Genomic DNA, 16401 nt, shown 5'->3' on the forward strand with positions numbered 1-16401 from the left:
ATTTTTTGGCGGACAAGCGTGGAGCCGTGGACCGGTTCGCGCAATGATCTCTAACACACTAGCAAGATTACATTCATTACTTTATTTGAGTCCTTTTATATATAAAAGTATTCTCGAAGCAAAATAATAAAAACCGATTAAAACAAATAATTTCTCGATAACTTGAAATTAGCAAAAATTCATGACAATTAATTTTCAAGGATTTAGACAGTAAATAATGATGCCATTATTTTAATTGTTATATGAAAAAATTTAATTTACACATAAATAAATATTTCGCAAAAAGTGTTAAATGTTTATGAAATTTAAACAAAATATATTGCTTCAAAAACTTGGCACGCGTCAAATTTGGAAGATCCTAATCGGGAATCTCGAAAGAATCTCTATAAAGTTGGTGAATAGAAGAAAACGAGAACGAGATAGCCGGCCGGTACGCGAGCGTGCAAACGAACAAGGATTCTCGTGCCATGCGCACGTCTATCCGTCGTGTTCTCTCTCCAAAGACGCGTCGTCAAGAAGAGGGAGGAAAGACGTGGTGGCGGGCGTCGTAATTGAAAGAGGACACATCCAAGCTTGAAGAAGATGGAACTAAACGGAGAGAGAGAGAGAGAGAGAGAGAGAGAGAGAGAGAAAGAGAGAGGTAAAACGCGCAGCATCTCCTATAGGATTCGTCGCTCACCAAGAGTGAGCGAGGAGAACGAGTAAAGCGGAGGAAGAGAATGGCCAAACACTCGTTGGAAGGAACGAAGAGGGAGGACGAAAGCTAGGGGAGGTAAGGTGTTCTCAAATTTGGTTGGCTGTCGCTTTCCACCGTTCTGTCGTGCGTGCCTATCCCTCTTCAGGCGAGAATCGGAGAAGATCGACTGTAGTCGAAGGTGGTGGGGAGGGTGGTTGGTGCGCCGCGGAGGGACAGGAGTAAGCAAGGAAAGGAGAAAAAGATAGAGGGACAGGCTCGTGTTTCGGCCAAGTGTTTGGATGCGAGACAGGAGGGAGAAGTTTAAACGCGAGAGGAAGAAAGAGAAGGAAAGAGGGAAAGAGATATAAGTATAATGGTGGAAGCAAGACGAGAGAGTTCTTCCGAAGGAAGCGTGACGGAACGATGGAGTCTTCAGGAGAGAAAGAGAAAGTTTTAACGTTAGAGGAAGAGAGCCACGTTTCGTCGGTGTGTTGGACGAGAAGGGAGAAAGACGTTCGAGACAAGGACGGAGTGAGAGGAAGAGAGACGATTATAGGGTTCGAGGGGGAAACGCACACAAGTCCAAGAGAGAAAGGCAGAATCCGAAGAGTCGGCAAGTGACGACGAAGAGGGGGTGGCGAGTATTGGCGAAGGGAGCACAGTGTGGGGCGGAACACGGCAAAGGAGGGGTGAGGGGGAGGAGAAACGGTACCTTGGCGCGCGAGCCCGAAACTACAGAATTTCAAGCAGACTAGTGCCGGCGTTCGTACGACACGGTTCTACAGTAATACAGTGAACGAATGTAAATCCAAGAAAAGTGAGAGAAAGGAAACAACAACAGAGAGAGAGAGAGAGAGAGAAAGAGAAAGAGGGGAAGAATCAACGGAGGGGGTGGCATAAAGTTGAGGTGGTTGCGTCTCACTGTATTCGCGGCTTCAATTCTGTCGTTCTCGCAGTATCGGGATACGTGACGTTAAGTGATCACTTCTGAGAGACGCCTACGCTTAATTGCCTGCGCGAGCAGATACTCGGAGTACTAAACTGACTGACTGATATACGAAGAAATAGACTGTTGTATTAAATGTAATAAACAAAGTGCAAAGTGGACACGCCGTTCGTGACAGCCGTTGGAATTTTCAAAATAAAAACTTCAAAGCGCGTTTCCATCCGAAATTCTTCGGAGACTGCGTGAGATCGCTTCGTCGTGGGTGACATTGCGTTAAAGGAATGCAGATACGAAAATCGTCGGTGTTGCTATTTAACATGTAAATCATGAGCGGTACATGTGCCCGCGACGGTTTTGTTTTGTTGTGAGTTAACCGACATTGTTTGAAATCTCTCTTATTAGAAACTGCGTATACTTAACATAACGGCGACAGTAGCCAGCAAGTGGAACTATCCCGCTGCCGTCGTTGCCGTCGTTGTCGATACGTCGTCAAGCCGACGATGCTGCACACGGTGATCGCGATTTTTCGAGTGACATTCAGTTGGATGTTCGTGTCTGAAATCGGTGCGGTCATATGATAAATGTAGAACACGCTGTATCCCCGGTTTCTTTTTATTTTCTCCTTCTCTCTTTTTTTGTTTGATCCCTTCCTCACCCTCCCCCGCCTACCGCTACCGGCTCAGCTGTCAGCTAAGTCACAAGGCGCATTGTTTCGTCCCCCACCGAGACTGAACCCGCACACACACGTGATCGATTCTACGGTGCCATTTCGCGCTACTACTGATGCCCACATGATATCTCGTGTGATTTTAACGCGTCACGGGACAAGAGGCGGCGAAGTGAAACAGCTGGAAGTACAGAAAGTAAGAAGAAAAGAGAAACAAGGAGAAAATCACTTCGCTGTAGTGCGCGCGCGCTCACGGGCGCATGGCGGGCGCCCGTGTCGTCCGGTCGTTCGATTCGTGTTGTGTATAAGCTACTGTTCGATTGCGTGAATCTCACGTACGATTAAATGACGGTTAAAGCGCGTGACTAGACAGCTGAGACGGAGAAAGAGAGAGAGGACAATATGAGTGAGATGACGAGTGGCGCCGAGTCGCAGAAGCAACAGCAACAATACGTTGGCAGTAGTTCGAACGCGGAGCATCACTGCAAGGACTGCGGTCTTAATTTTGAAAGTGAGAAGAGCCTTGAAGTTCATTTGCACTATCATCACGAGAATTTATTGAATCGATGGGGTAATAAGGCACCGCAAGAGGAGAGCAATAATAATCATAGTAAGACTGGTAACCATAATAGCCACGTAAACGTCAACCGGGAAAACGTGACAATACCAGCAGACTCGAGTGAACCATCATCGATGTCGCCCTCTCAGGATCTAACATCCTCGCAACAACAACAACAACAGCAGCAACAACCACAACAGCAATCTCAGGAACAATCTGCCTCACATACACTTGTATGTCAGCCATATGATCAGTTTCAACCAATGTATGGTCAAAACGACTACTTCATGCCTCAAAACAATCAAACTTTTATGATAGCCCATCATTTTTCGCCATCACAAGAAGACGGTCAAAGCAACGATACTCGCGATAGTAATTATACGCGTTACCATCCATATCAGCATCAGATTTTTTCCGCGGATCGTACAACTTCGAATTCTACCAGCCCGCAAAGCCCACCTTTTGTATGTGAAAAATGCGGCGCTGTTTACGATGATGGGAATCAATTCGCTGACCACATGAGAAGAATCCACTTAGATTCGCCTGCATATCCATCCGCGCCTCAGTATCAGCAACTGGGCAATAGTCCTCAGCAACAGAGTCAACAATTGCATTCATCGCCACCTCTTTCAAATCAACCTCAACAACAATCTAGCTACGATTATAACGGTGTACAAATGATTAAATCTGAGATTAAAGAACAGCCAGAGGAACAAGCTGAGATCCTGGACTTGGATTCTCATAAGGTGCAAACACATAGATACGAGGAGGAGATCATGAGACATCAGCAACAAGGACTTCATATACAGATGCATCATCAACAGATGCTGCAGCAGCAGCCACCACCGAGAATAGGATCGGTGAGTACTCTAAATTGGCCAATCATTTCAACAACAGATTATCCCTCTGGACTCCCACCAATGGGTCCCAATGTTTCAACGATCGCTGATCAGGAACAGTACATGCGTGGTCAACACATAGCCGAGCATGCACATCAGGGCTCATCGATAATCACGAGTGCGCAACCAATGTCTAGTCATCAAATGACAACTGGGTACGTACAGCAACCGTCAAAAACGCCATTGGCGAATCAATCCTGGAAAAGCAACGAGCCGCGTCGTCCAAAGACTTACAATTGCACCGCGTGCAACAAGTGGTTTACAAGTTCAGGACATCTAAAGAGGCACTATAATACGACGCTGCACAAAAACGCTGTCAAGAATGGAAAAGAACCTGATCCGGCAACTTTGCCAATTACTGCTCATCATCATCCCGCTAGAGAAAATAATGCTGGTCCAAGCGGCAGAGGTGGCGGCGGCGCTCCAGCGCGATCTCCAACAGACTTATCATCTTCACGGAGTCCCCCAAACTCGATGGCAGGTCCCTTGGGCGAGGCGACGAGGGGCCTGCTTCCCACGCCCACCACGCTCTGCAACAATTCCAGCAACAACGACTCTTTAACAATGGCCCTGGTACAGCGGCAACAGCAGCAGCAGCAGCAGCAGCAGCAGCAGCAGCAGCAGCAGCTGGTCCACCTGTCGGGAATAATGCCGCTCAATTCCCCGCCGGTATCATCGCCGCTGGGACATCATCAGCAACAAATGGGTACTGCGCCTCACCAACTGGGCCTCCAACAGCAACAGCAGCCTCACCTGCCAACGGTTTCACCGGGCCAGCCGGTGCACCATTCCACGACTTCACCCATGGCCCCACCGGCGGCCATGAATTGCCATTCGCCAATGGGTTCGTCATCCCACCCAGTTCATCATATGAATTCGCCGCCCGGCTCGGTCCATCCGGCAATGACTTCGCCCACAGCGATGGGGGGTACTACGATGCCTCATCAGCCGTACCCAAACGCCATGCCCCCCCACGTTACAATTATTACCAGCACCCCGGTGGCCCCACTGGAGTCTACCCAAGTAATTACCACCATGCAGCTAGTTACTACTGGTAATGAACAAAGTGAGCAACAGCAAACTTTGCCCGCTTTTTCAACTTTTGAGCAAAAAACCCAACCGAGTTATTCGGAACTTGGTATGAATGGGTTTGACGAGGGTCACCAAATAGTTATAGAGCCCATGGACGTGGGGGGGCTAAGTGCGGAGGAAGTTACTCCTCAAAATTCTTTTGAATCTCCAACATCAAACTATGATCCATTTTCACCATCACGTTATAAATTGTCAACCACAAATGAGAGCAACGTGATGCAAGATCCGAATATACAAATTACATTCTGCGCTTTGGAATTGGGACAAGCGATTGATGTCGTAAATAATAATCATCTGCATCAGGAACAGGCGAAGGAAGATTTGGATCCAAACATCATTGTACAGCCAAAGAAAACGCGTAAGACTAAAGCAACCAAGCAACGTCAGATCACTACCACCAGTGCTAATATTATCTCGAAGGATGGTTTCCATAAATGCCTTGATTGCGATAAGTTTTTCAATAAGGCCTGCTACTTAACACAGCACGTCAAGAGTTTCCATTCGGGTGATAAGCCATATAAATGCTCCCAATGCGGAAAACGATTTCCAGATACGGAAATGCACGGAAGACATGTGGAAATGCATGCAATGGCGAGAAAGCACAAGTGCCATGTATGTCCGAAGGTATTTGCTCATAAAACTGATCTCAAGCGGCATATTTGCATCCACACCGGTAAAAGACCGTTCAAATGTGACGTATGTAACAAGGGATTCATCAGGCAGGATCACATGAAAAAACATCAGGATACGCACAACAAAAAAATGCGAGGAAACTCTCAACGTCAGCCTGCCGGCTCACGAATCAACACTACTATACAAGCCACCACTCAACAACCCACTACTACTATAGAAGAAGAAATTGATTGTTTAAGACGCAATTTCCCTTTAATAAAGGTATGAAGACATGCTCTTGGAATGTTTATAATCAATTAGGTTACTCAATACGATTTCGAAATTATTGATGATAGAACGCGAAATAAGATTCTCTACCGATCATCGGAAATCGTCTCTATTCGCAATGATTTCACAAAATTTCTGTTTTTTTCCGTTATTTTTTAATCTAAAATTTAAAACTCAGCTTGTATAATAATCGTTAATTTAATTAATGATTAACAAAATTAATTAATTTTGCATTTATAGTTTTCATAATTGGAAAACATGATGATAATTTTATTAAGATATATAAAATTTTATGTATGATGATTACTCGGAAATGATTTTCTTATGTACATATTTTATTTCTACGAGAATAACACCTTCCTTTCTCTCTCGGAACAATTCTGAGCTGATAAGTGCTGAGATACTTAAATAATTTGAATTGAAATAGCTCAACATTCTAACAGATTTTATTTGAAAATAATTTGATGAAAAGATTGACACATAATGAAATTTTTAGTAAATCAATAGTATTTCTTATACATATAATATAAAAAACAAAATTATATCTGCAACATTTTCACGATTATGATCAAAATTATTATTATAATATTTGTAGGCGATCTCGATGAAATGACGTGAGAGCTTTTTCTATCAATTTTATGACATCAATTGCATAATTGCAACAAATTAAAAATTTTATTCAGTGACGTGTCGATGTTTTCGATGACGATCTTGAGAAAATTATGGATGTCATCAATTTACATTAGCAATAAGTGATCAAGTAGATATTGATGACTATCTCTCTATATATATATATATATATAATTTGTACAAAGTAATGTAAGTTTCAAGATATGCAAGTGTACATTATTATATGATTATAAATAATAATATGGATATATGAAAAAAGTTTTTAATATAAAATTACAACTATAAGAGAAAAGCCAATAAGCATATTTGCTTGGCATTTTTATACTTTTTTATGCTTTTGGTGTTAAAGTTACTATTAATAATTATGTATTTATGACCATGTTTTATTTCGTACTTCTTCAGCATATATTTCAAGCATATATTTATTAAAATTTTATTTTATTAATTACGTATTACACTCATTACACTCTTATTTTACTTACTGTTATGCATATTTTTCTTGTTTTCTCCATATAAAAACATGATATACACATCTAAATTAGAATGCATGCTATTATGAATAAAAATAATTTTTTAAATAATATTAACGATTACAATGTGATTTATAATCATTAATATTATAATTGGTAATATGTATCATTATTTATATTATTAATATAAAGCGTAAACGAATAATTTTTTTTGATACATAATCACAATAGCAGAAAAGAGCTTCTATTACTCCTTTAGTTAGAGAAAATCAAAAAGATTTTTTTTTTAAATTAAGATAGAAATATGCTGAAGAAGTAAAAGCTATTCTTTCTTTATTTCATTTAATTCAAGCTGTATTTACATTATAATAAATATTTTTAATATTATGACCTTTTTTTACATATTCATGAAAGAAAACAAATTTTATCAAAATTCTTTTATAAATTCTTATATTAAACGACCCAAAGAATTTGGAATTTATATTAAATTAAAATTTATTTGTTTTTCAGTTAATCTCGACGTGATAAGAATATGTTCAAATAATGTCTATTTAAATAATGTATTTTATTCTTTTTGATAGCTATCCTCATTGTTAATAATTAGGCACATTTTCCCAATAGTGCCTCGCTTGTTTATTTAAAAGCCTAAAATAAATCTAAAATAACCTAAGTTACGATTTAAGTGTGTTTCGAAGTGAAATTTGCTTTTACTAATTTATTTTATTTTTTCATGTAACTTCTATATTAGATACATGAAAAAATTTAATAATAAATTCTCATCTCTTCACACATGCACACAGACACATAACATACACATTTAAAAAAATATTAACTTTTTTACTAAATTATATATAAGTTATAAAATAATATATTATTGAACTATAAATTATATGTATGTTATTTTTGTATTTCCTCACTGTCCTGAATTTTTGCATGTTTAATTATCACATGGATTTTTGCATTACTTTCATTAAAATTAATTATTTACTTTGAAAATAACATACTAATAACACTTTAAATCAATAGTATAAATATATTTATACTATTAATTTAAAGTGAAATTTAATATTCTTGATATTTTCATTTTATTGTCTTTCTTATTTGTATTAATATTATTTTTTTTTTAATATGCATATATGATATTAATTATTATTTGATTTTTGTTGATATTACTTACATATTTGCGATACTGAGGTTTGCTGATTAGATATTTTCACAGCTCAATCCGCATATTGACGGCACTAATTAATCGATATCTGATTAATTACTGGCAAAATGAGCCAATCACTGAGGCTGCGATCTGACGCTTGAAGCAAATTTCTTTTCGAGCCACGCGTCGTTCACGCATGCAAGCATGCAATTGTGCGTAAATGTTTACGTCGTTATAATGAAATACAAATAATTATTTCCGGTTGTTATCCAATTAACTGATTTGAAATATAGCATTAATTTCTTAGGCTATTTTATATTAATTATATAAATCTTCATCGTGCAACTATTGTTGTTTTAAAAAAAGTTATTTCTAATATTGACTGTGTTGATCAAGTTTGTTTCATCATACTTGATCCTATATTAACGTATAAAAATATTTAGTTTCTAATTGTTTTATTTAGAATAAGGTCTGTTTATATAGAATAGTTGTATATATTTTATGTATATTTAGTTCATATGTTTATCGTAATGGTATTGTATTTTTCAGGCATTTACTTGATTTTTTTAATAATAGCAATGAAAATTTCATAATTTATGGTCCAAGTTGTTTGTTAAAATGTTTCCGATAGATCTATTGCGTGGTGATCTCTCTCTGTCATATACCTATAGTATGCACAAAGATTATATACAGGTATATGGGACCTATACCTGTGTATATCTATACAGTGCCGTTTCCGAACAGCAAATTTTTGGTAGAGAGAATAATATTTAATATTAATTTATTAAAAAAATAATTGATAATTTAATATAGTACGATTATTAATAATAAAGTAAGTGTCTCAAAGATACGATCAAGTACGGACTGTTACGATGAACACCGTATACAGGATATTTCTAACAAGATAACATCCTATAATTTATGAACGTTATGGGATTTCGCACATACTACTGAAAGTAAAAAGGTACCTAATAAACATGATTTATTTATTCCTCATTTTTTAAATAATCGCATTCCAAGATACTGTGTTACTTTATATCGAATCCTCTTAGAAATATCCCGTATGAGATAACGCAGGGATATATGTAGAGATGGAATCATCTCGCGGAGGACGTGCGTTCACAGCTTGCGTATTTATACAAACACGATATACTTTCAAACCCCATTTTATTTGCTGTATTAGGGAGAAGAATGATATCAACAATGCGTAATAATATCGATGTGTATAATAATATATAACGGTAACACGGTAAAACACAGTAATTGATATATAGAACTCTTGCCATTTGTACTACGTAATGTCACACCCGGAACAGACTACCTCAGAGTTCAGGAATTTAACGAAGAATGAATGAAGAAAAGAGAAAAGATGAAAAAGCCAATGCAATAATAATAATAATAATAATATAATTAATAATAATTAATAATAATAATAATAATAATAATAATAACTGTAAAAATAGTGAAATATCCGTGCGGGTGAAACAGTGTATTTCCACACATGTTTGCGTTTCATGTATTGATAAATGTTTAAACATTTTTGTACATTGATGCTCATTACTTCATCTAGATATGAAGTTTAGAAAAAATTCATTGTTTAAAAGAAATTTATCTTTTTATTTTCTTCAAACTTAAAAAATTAATTTAAAATAATGGTATATATTTAGAATTTAAAAATGTACGAACGATGCAAAATGCAAAAGACAAGAGAGAGAGAGAGAGAGAGAGAGAGAGAGAGAGAGAGAGAGAGAGAGAGGTAAGAGAGAGTAAGAGAGAGGGAGGATAGAAAGAAAAAAATATGATCTAGCAATTCGGTTGAATGCGCCAATACATTAAAAACATAGAAATTGTACACAAATGGACAAAGTCTTATATGTCGTACACTTTTAAGACATATATGTGTACTTATGCCATATATGTGTTACATTTGTGTTTAATGTAAATTAGCATGTTATTTAGTATTATTTAGTAGAATATATTTGACTTATTTGGCTTATATATTTGGCTTATTTCGTTAATTATAACATCTAAATTTTATTTTTCACTCATGCTTATTTAAATTAATGCGTGACCGAATTTGCTGCTTGACACAAAAACTCGAGAGAAGAGTACGTACGTTTGATGTACATTTTCTTAAAGAAAACATATCAGAAACAGTGTTACTGTATACTCAATTCGTATTAGAAAATAATAAACCTTTCTACTGCGATTGAGTGATATCTATCATATCACTGCTTTATAAAACGATCAAACGTTATGCGAAAGGAGAATAATGCAGGATACAATGTTCGCGATTTCATCCGTCGTCATAGGGGCGATGAAAGAAAGATGGGAGAAAATCGCATGTAACGAGAGTATTCTAGCGACGGTATTTTTAGTATAGTCTTTTAGTACAGTCCTTTCGCGGAGATTTTCGTGTACAGTCATTTGAAATGTCAATCTCTTCTGTTCTTTTTTTCCTCTTTTTTTTATTATTGGCGATTATATATATATCATTTTATATAATTGCCTATTATTATTATTATTATTGATAAATATTATTATATTATGATATACGTAACTTTGTACAATTTTCTTAGAGAATGCCTATTATGAAAAGTAATTATCATCACCACCGCCAGTTATGATGATATGTGTATCTTTCGCTTAGATATGTATATACACTGGGGGATTATTTCCTGACACATGTATATACATGAGCTGCGTTCCGATATTTACTGTTAATACTGAAAATTTATAATATATGTTACATGAACTATATATTTTCAGTACTGGCAGTGAATATCGGAACGATGATCGCAGCCATGACATACTCGTATTAGCTCAATATGACATATCTTAAGTTTTAAATATTATACTTAAGTAAAGACAGAATTCTTTAGACGATAATTTTTTAATTCTCTTTAGACAATAATTTTTGAATTCATTTACACATGATCTCCCTTAAAAAAAAAAAAAAAATTAGAAATGCAAAAAAAAAAGAAATAATCCCTTAAATTTTTCATTCAGTGTATGCTACATATGTAAGAATCAACATAAGAGAAACAATGTCCCGAGATATTTGAACGCGCAAAATCCAGGGAAATTATAATTCCGGGATAAGATAGCGAAATAATATTTTGAAAAAAAAAAAAAGATTCGGAAATATCTCGTGCGTGAATCATAACTTTCCCAGATAGATTATTGTCTTCGGAAAAAAGAAAAAAGAGAGAAATAAATAGCAAGCTGTAAAATTGCTTCTTTCTCTGTTTTTATTGTAAGAATTTTAGGGAAATTGGAGAATTTCATTCCGGGACATTGCCTCTACATATATTATAAGACTAATTATAAGACATATGTACATATAATCGCGGTCTTAAAATGTGGACAGTAAAATATCGATAATATTGAGATATCCCCTTAAAAATGTGATTCTGATTTCATGGGCATTTTTCTGAAGAATATATTGAAAGGCAAATTGATTTGTACAGTGCGAGAAAAGTGACTCGAGAGAGCTAATATCGTTTCACAAAGATGTAATTCCGCATGCACATCTTGTTTGTATATCTCTGTGCCATAACCAGATATATCGAGATATAAATTATGAAGTTCAGAGAGAGAAGGAGAGAGAGTGTGCGCGACGATAGTCACATATAGGTTGTATTCGGTGAGCTTGTTTTATCAACGTTATTGGGCCGTTCTATCCTTATTAAATGTAAAATAAGGATGACACAATAGTACTGATAGCACGCTCTCCGAATGCAGGCGCAATGTATGATGATATTTCAAGTATTTAATGACCATATACCGACGATAACTTTCCAAATATAAAATGACAATGGCATACAGTCTCTATTCCTCTTGATAACGGGCATGCAAAGTCCTTGAAAAAAATAACACGAAATTCAATAAATGGATTGCTCGAAGTCTAAAAGTCACTAAATATATTAACATTACCGAGATATAGAGATCATGAAGCTTTTCGAGACTTTGCATGTCTTTAAACATCATGTAATAGATAAATAATACATGATACATTATTTGTTTATGCTGATTTTTTTGAACCAATATAATCCATTTTTGAAATTTTGAACAAATAATCTTTCGGGACTTTGCATACTTACATCTGTTTTTTTGTCCTTTTAAGGACGCACAACCTAAGATGCATAATCTCACGACAAAGAATTGCAAAGAAATGTAATAACAGGAAAAATAATTTTCGAAAATCCAGTATAAAAGATATTACAGAAATGTAATAGATTATTTTTATCATTAAAGATAGAAACAAAAAGACTCGGAAATAGCGTTTTCTGCATCTAATGCGAAGACATAGGATATGAGCGTTAGAAAAAAGAAAAACGAACAAAGTAAGGAAATACATTAATTCGAATCAAAACTGTCACTACAATCGAAAATACTAAAAGATTCTTATCAATCAAAGATGTTTATGCACCTTAGGATTCAATTAGCATGGGCTTTTCCCATATTGCAACTAGTCATTTTAAATATTTTATAACTGAACTAACGAGATGCGCATTTGTCTTCAGTGTATAAGATTTAAAGCTCATTTAATATCGCTCTTCAAGTAAACACGTAACATCTGTATCTTGTTTGTACCATACAACATTGTCCTGAGGAAATAGACCGAGAAAAAAAATTGTATGTAAGATAAAAATTAATAATATTTCCCTTTGTTAAGTTATAAGTTTAGTAATAAGCGTCTTTCTGATTTCCATGCGTGTCGTCGCGCGGAAGACTCATGTGCGTCTACACGTGCATTTTATTGCCACATGTGGAAATCCAGGATTAGTTAGGTTTTTGTTTTTACATCAATATATTTTATTTCTTAAAATAAAGCACCTTAAATTTTAAAACGTTGTTTTTGTTTTATTTGTGTTTTCGTTTCCTTCTTTCCTTACCTTTCTTTTTCGTCAATAAACATACATTCTATATTTTATAGATTACATAGTGTATATATTGCATGTATTATTTGATGTATGGGTGTATCGTATTAGAACAAAATCCAACTACAAATTGTATTACTGTAAGACGAGTAAATTCGCACTAACATTGTTATCCGAGACACTTAAGAATATATATATATATGTAACGGAAAACGTTTTATATATATATATACACACACACACACACACACACACACACACACACACACACACACACATATATACATATATATATATATATATATATGTATATATATATATATATATATACGAATACGAAGAAACATTAAAAAATTTATAAATTTCCTCTTTAAAATGCTTCAAAATAATTTTTCTTACAATATAGAAGCTACGTATTGCGATGGAGCGATGGACCTAATCTCGCCATGCGGTATACCACATTCAACAAAATTTGAGATATGGCGTATGTTACATGGATACTGAGCGGATTAATGCACGTTATGTATTTATTTCGCGTATTCGTGATCGAGCTTCATTAATCCCGGCGAGCACAGAACGTTTCAGCCACTTTGAAATCCGTGAATTCCTTCCGTTTGGTATACTGTTTGCACGGACATTTTTTTCTCGCGCTTTTATTGGCCAATTTAGTTAATATCAGAGTACGAACACGTGGGCATGTACGCGCCCGCGAGATTCCATAAAATATCCTGATCGTGGCGAATCGCCCATCCTCCCGATCTGTACCATTACACTCACCATCTCTCTTTTCTGTGATCCTTTCCTCTCCACCCCCTCTTGCCCCCTATTACTACTCCTCTCCCACGCCGACTTCTCGTCGCGTACTCGTAACCTTGGGCATTCTGTAATTTAGCAAATTGTTGCGGACTCGACGAAAGGAATCGCTCGATTCGCGAGTGCTTCGCCAATAGCGATGATGGTATCGCTCGCCGTGCTCGGACGACTCGAGCGAAAAAGGATAAATAATAATCGGAGAATCGAGGCGAGACAAGGATGTCCCGCGAATTTTCCTTTGGACAAGGCGAAACGCTCATGTCACGAAATCGCTCGCGACTTGATCGTTTCGAGCGATGGTAAGTCTCGGATAATTTTCTCGGATAATTAAAAAGTAATCAAGATCAGATCTGAATTCTCAATAATTATTATACATGAAAAAAAATGAATCGAAGTGATAAAAAAAAATTTTAGAAAACGTTAAAAACCTGATAATCACTTTTAAACTCTCATTTTATACTCTTATCTGTGTATCAGAATAATTCTATTTTAAATATAAATTGCATTGTATGTCGGTTTGACTTTAACAACCTTTTTGCTCTTAGTAAAAATTGAATTATGAATACTTTTTTTCATTTGTAATGCTAGGTTGTAGAACAGTATTTTCGTGTTGGTTTATTGCCAAGGAAATTATATATACCGTCAATTTACCGCGTCGCTACTTAAAGATCCGTAATCGGCTGATTACACACGCTCGTTGATAGAAAGCTAATCAGCGTTGACTAAAAAAAAAAACTTGGCGAGGCGAGCGCGAATCGAGAGAGACTTGCAATACGGTACGGCGGGGGAGCGCAAAAGTGAAAAAAACGAGCGGCCAGACGACCACGACGAAGATCGATAGTCACGTCGATTTAATTGCGAATTACGCGGCAATGATTACCGATCGCCCTTTCCTTGTTTCGCAGCAATAATAATTAATGGCCGATTGGCTCGTTGGGCGCTCCTGCTCCGCTTATCAGCGAGTCCACATCGTTGTTAGACTTAGGCAACATCTACCTGATGATGAAGCAATATATTGATGCGATTTATAAGACGAAAGAATAAGAATGGAATGAAAAGTAGGAAGTGAAAGATAGATAAATAGTAAGAGAGGGAGAGAGAGAGAGAGAGAGAATGAGTGAAAGAAGAATGATAAAAATAGTGTATGAATGAGTAGGATGTATAAGATAAGAGAAAAGAGAATAAGTCGAAGAAAAGCGATGTTAGGTGTAATCCACTATACTGTATTATGCGTCTTCTAGCTAAATTTTTATGTTTTCTAATTCGTTGTGAACGAATGTTTTTTGGTATAAATATATAAATATATATATATATAAATAAATGAATCTATATATATATTATATATTTAAATTCTAGATTACGAATTCTAAGTGAGAAATCAATCAACGAGCTGCGTGGCGGCTGCTATTATATCTCGCTGCGAAAGATTCAGAAGCGACCGACGATATATCGTTTTTGAGTGTGACAATCGAGGTCTTCGAAACGCGGGATGTTTGCTTGAATCCATATCCTGGACGCACATTTAACGCCGAATGCGACCGAATTGTATACTTGTCCAATAGAAAACTTTACGTCATAAAAATGCAAGACAGCAAACCTCGGATACGGCCGTAAGCCAGCGATAACTGTGCGTCACACATAATTATGAACTTTACGTATCTCGCAGAGGTGAAATCACTCTGAAAAGGAAGGAAAACATAGTCGGCAATAGTCCGAGATTGCCGGATCACAATACTCGTTAAGCTCGTTGCCGATCGGCAGCGTTTGGGAAAAAGCCATCCAGCCGCGAGTCGCGCGGTTTAGGCATAAAAAAAAAAAAGAATTTTACAATTAACTCCGTAACTACGCCCTTTCGAGAGGAGCACACTGCCGCCACGAGACAAATTCAAGGGAATTACGAGGCGAGGAAAGCCATAAAGTAAGGGAGCTCGAGCGGATCTCGATCATGCAGGCCGCGGTAGATCCATATGAAGGTGCGTCCGTATTCGTTGCGCCGATTACGATATATGACGAACGCCATACACAAGTACCTCATGATACAAAACACATGTACAAATGTTCATACGTTTTCAGAATAATATTAGCTAATTAATAAATAATAAATATCCAAGATCGACGAGCAATTCTGTTGCCCCCCCCCCTCTTCAATCGCACTCTCTCCTTCCCGGTATTCCGGTCTTTCGATATCCTTTTCTCGTCGTAAGTATGTGTCTCATTATTATTATATATTTTCCCTGTTATACCAAACGTCCGAAAGATAGTGATTTACCACGAGGACAATCGTTATGCACGAGCGAGACGATCGGATGCGAAGGTAAGTATTCGTGAAGAGGGAAAATTATAGCATATAATAATACACACACGCGTACACTGTAATAGAAGCTGTAGTATCACAATATGCCTGCATTATAACGCGCATAACAGAGTAATTTATTTAATGACTTGTGTCGCTGTTTACGACATTTAAGCGGCGCTGCAAGGCCGTGAAATAATTATCGGTGTTTGAAACACGCAAGTCGCCCCATAATAAGCATTTCTCATGGCGTGACGATGGGGTGAGATAAATCTACATAGAATGCTTAAGAAAGTGTTAGCAGAATAATGTCGTAAATTTTTTTTTTTTTTCTTTAAATAGAGAACTTAATTTATGATGGTGAAAATAATATCGATAATTTAAAATTAAATCGATAATTAAATAAAAAAATATTTGAAAAGA

The 16401-nt window shown here is 36.6% G+C and overlaps 1 protein-coding gene across 1 annotated transcript; it reads left to right on the forward strand.

The window, feature by feature from the left end:
- The first annotated feature begins 314 nt into the window (after positions 1 to 314).
- LOC105429208 (uncharacterized) lies at positions 315 to 15795 on the forward strand. Its single transcript, XM_089079761.1, has 2 exons — positions 315 to 5733; positions 13279 to 15795. The coding sequence occupies exons 1-2, from the start codon at positions 2692 to 2694 to the stop codon at positions 13309 to 13311; spliced, it is 3075 nt and encodes a 1024-aa protein (XP_088935887.1). The 5' UTR covers positions 315 to 2691; the 3' UTR covers positions 13312 to 15795.
- The last annotated feature ends 606 nt before the right edge of the window (positions 15796 to 16401 follow it).

The sequence above is a fragment of the Pogonomyrmex barbatus genome, unplaced genomic scaffold, assembly GCF_055798465.1.
Source record: "Pogonomyrmex barbatus isolate J1 unplaced genomic scaffold, ASM5579846v1 scaffold3, whole genome shotgun sequence".
Lineage (NCBI taxonomy): Eukaryota > Metazoa > Arthropoda > Insecta > Hymenoptera > Formicidae > Pogonomyrmex > Pogonomyrmex barbatus.

Coding starts and splice junctions, on each gene's coding strand:
- LOC105429208 (XM_089079761.1), top strand. CDS start 2,692: ATGAGTGAGATGACGAGTGGCGCCGAGTCGCAGAAGCAACAGCAACAA. Junction 5,734..13,278: donor GCAATTTCCCTTTAATAAAG/GTATGAAGACAT, acceptor CTTACAATATAG/AAGCTACGTATTGCGATGGA.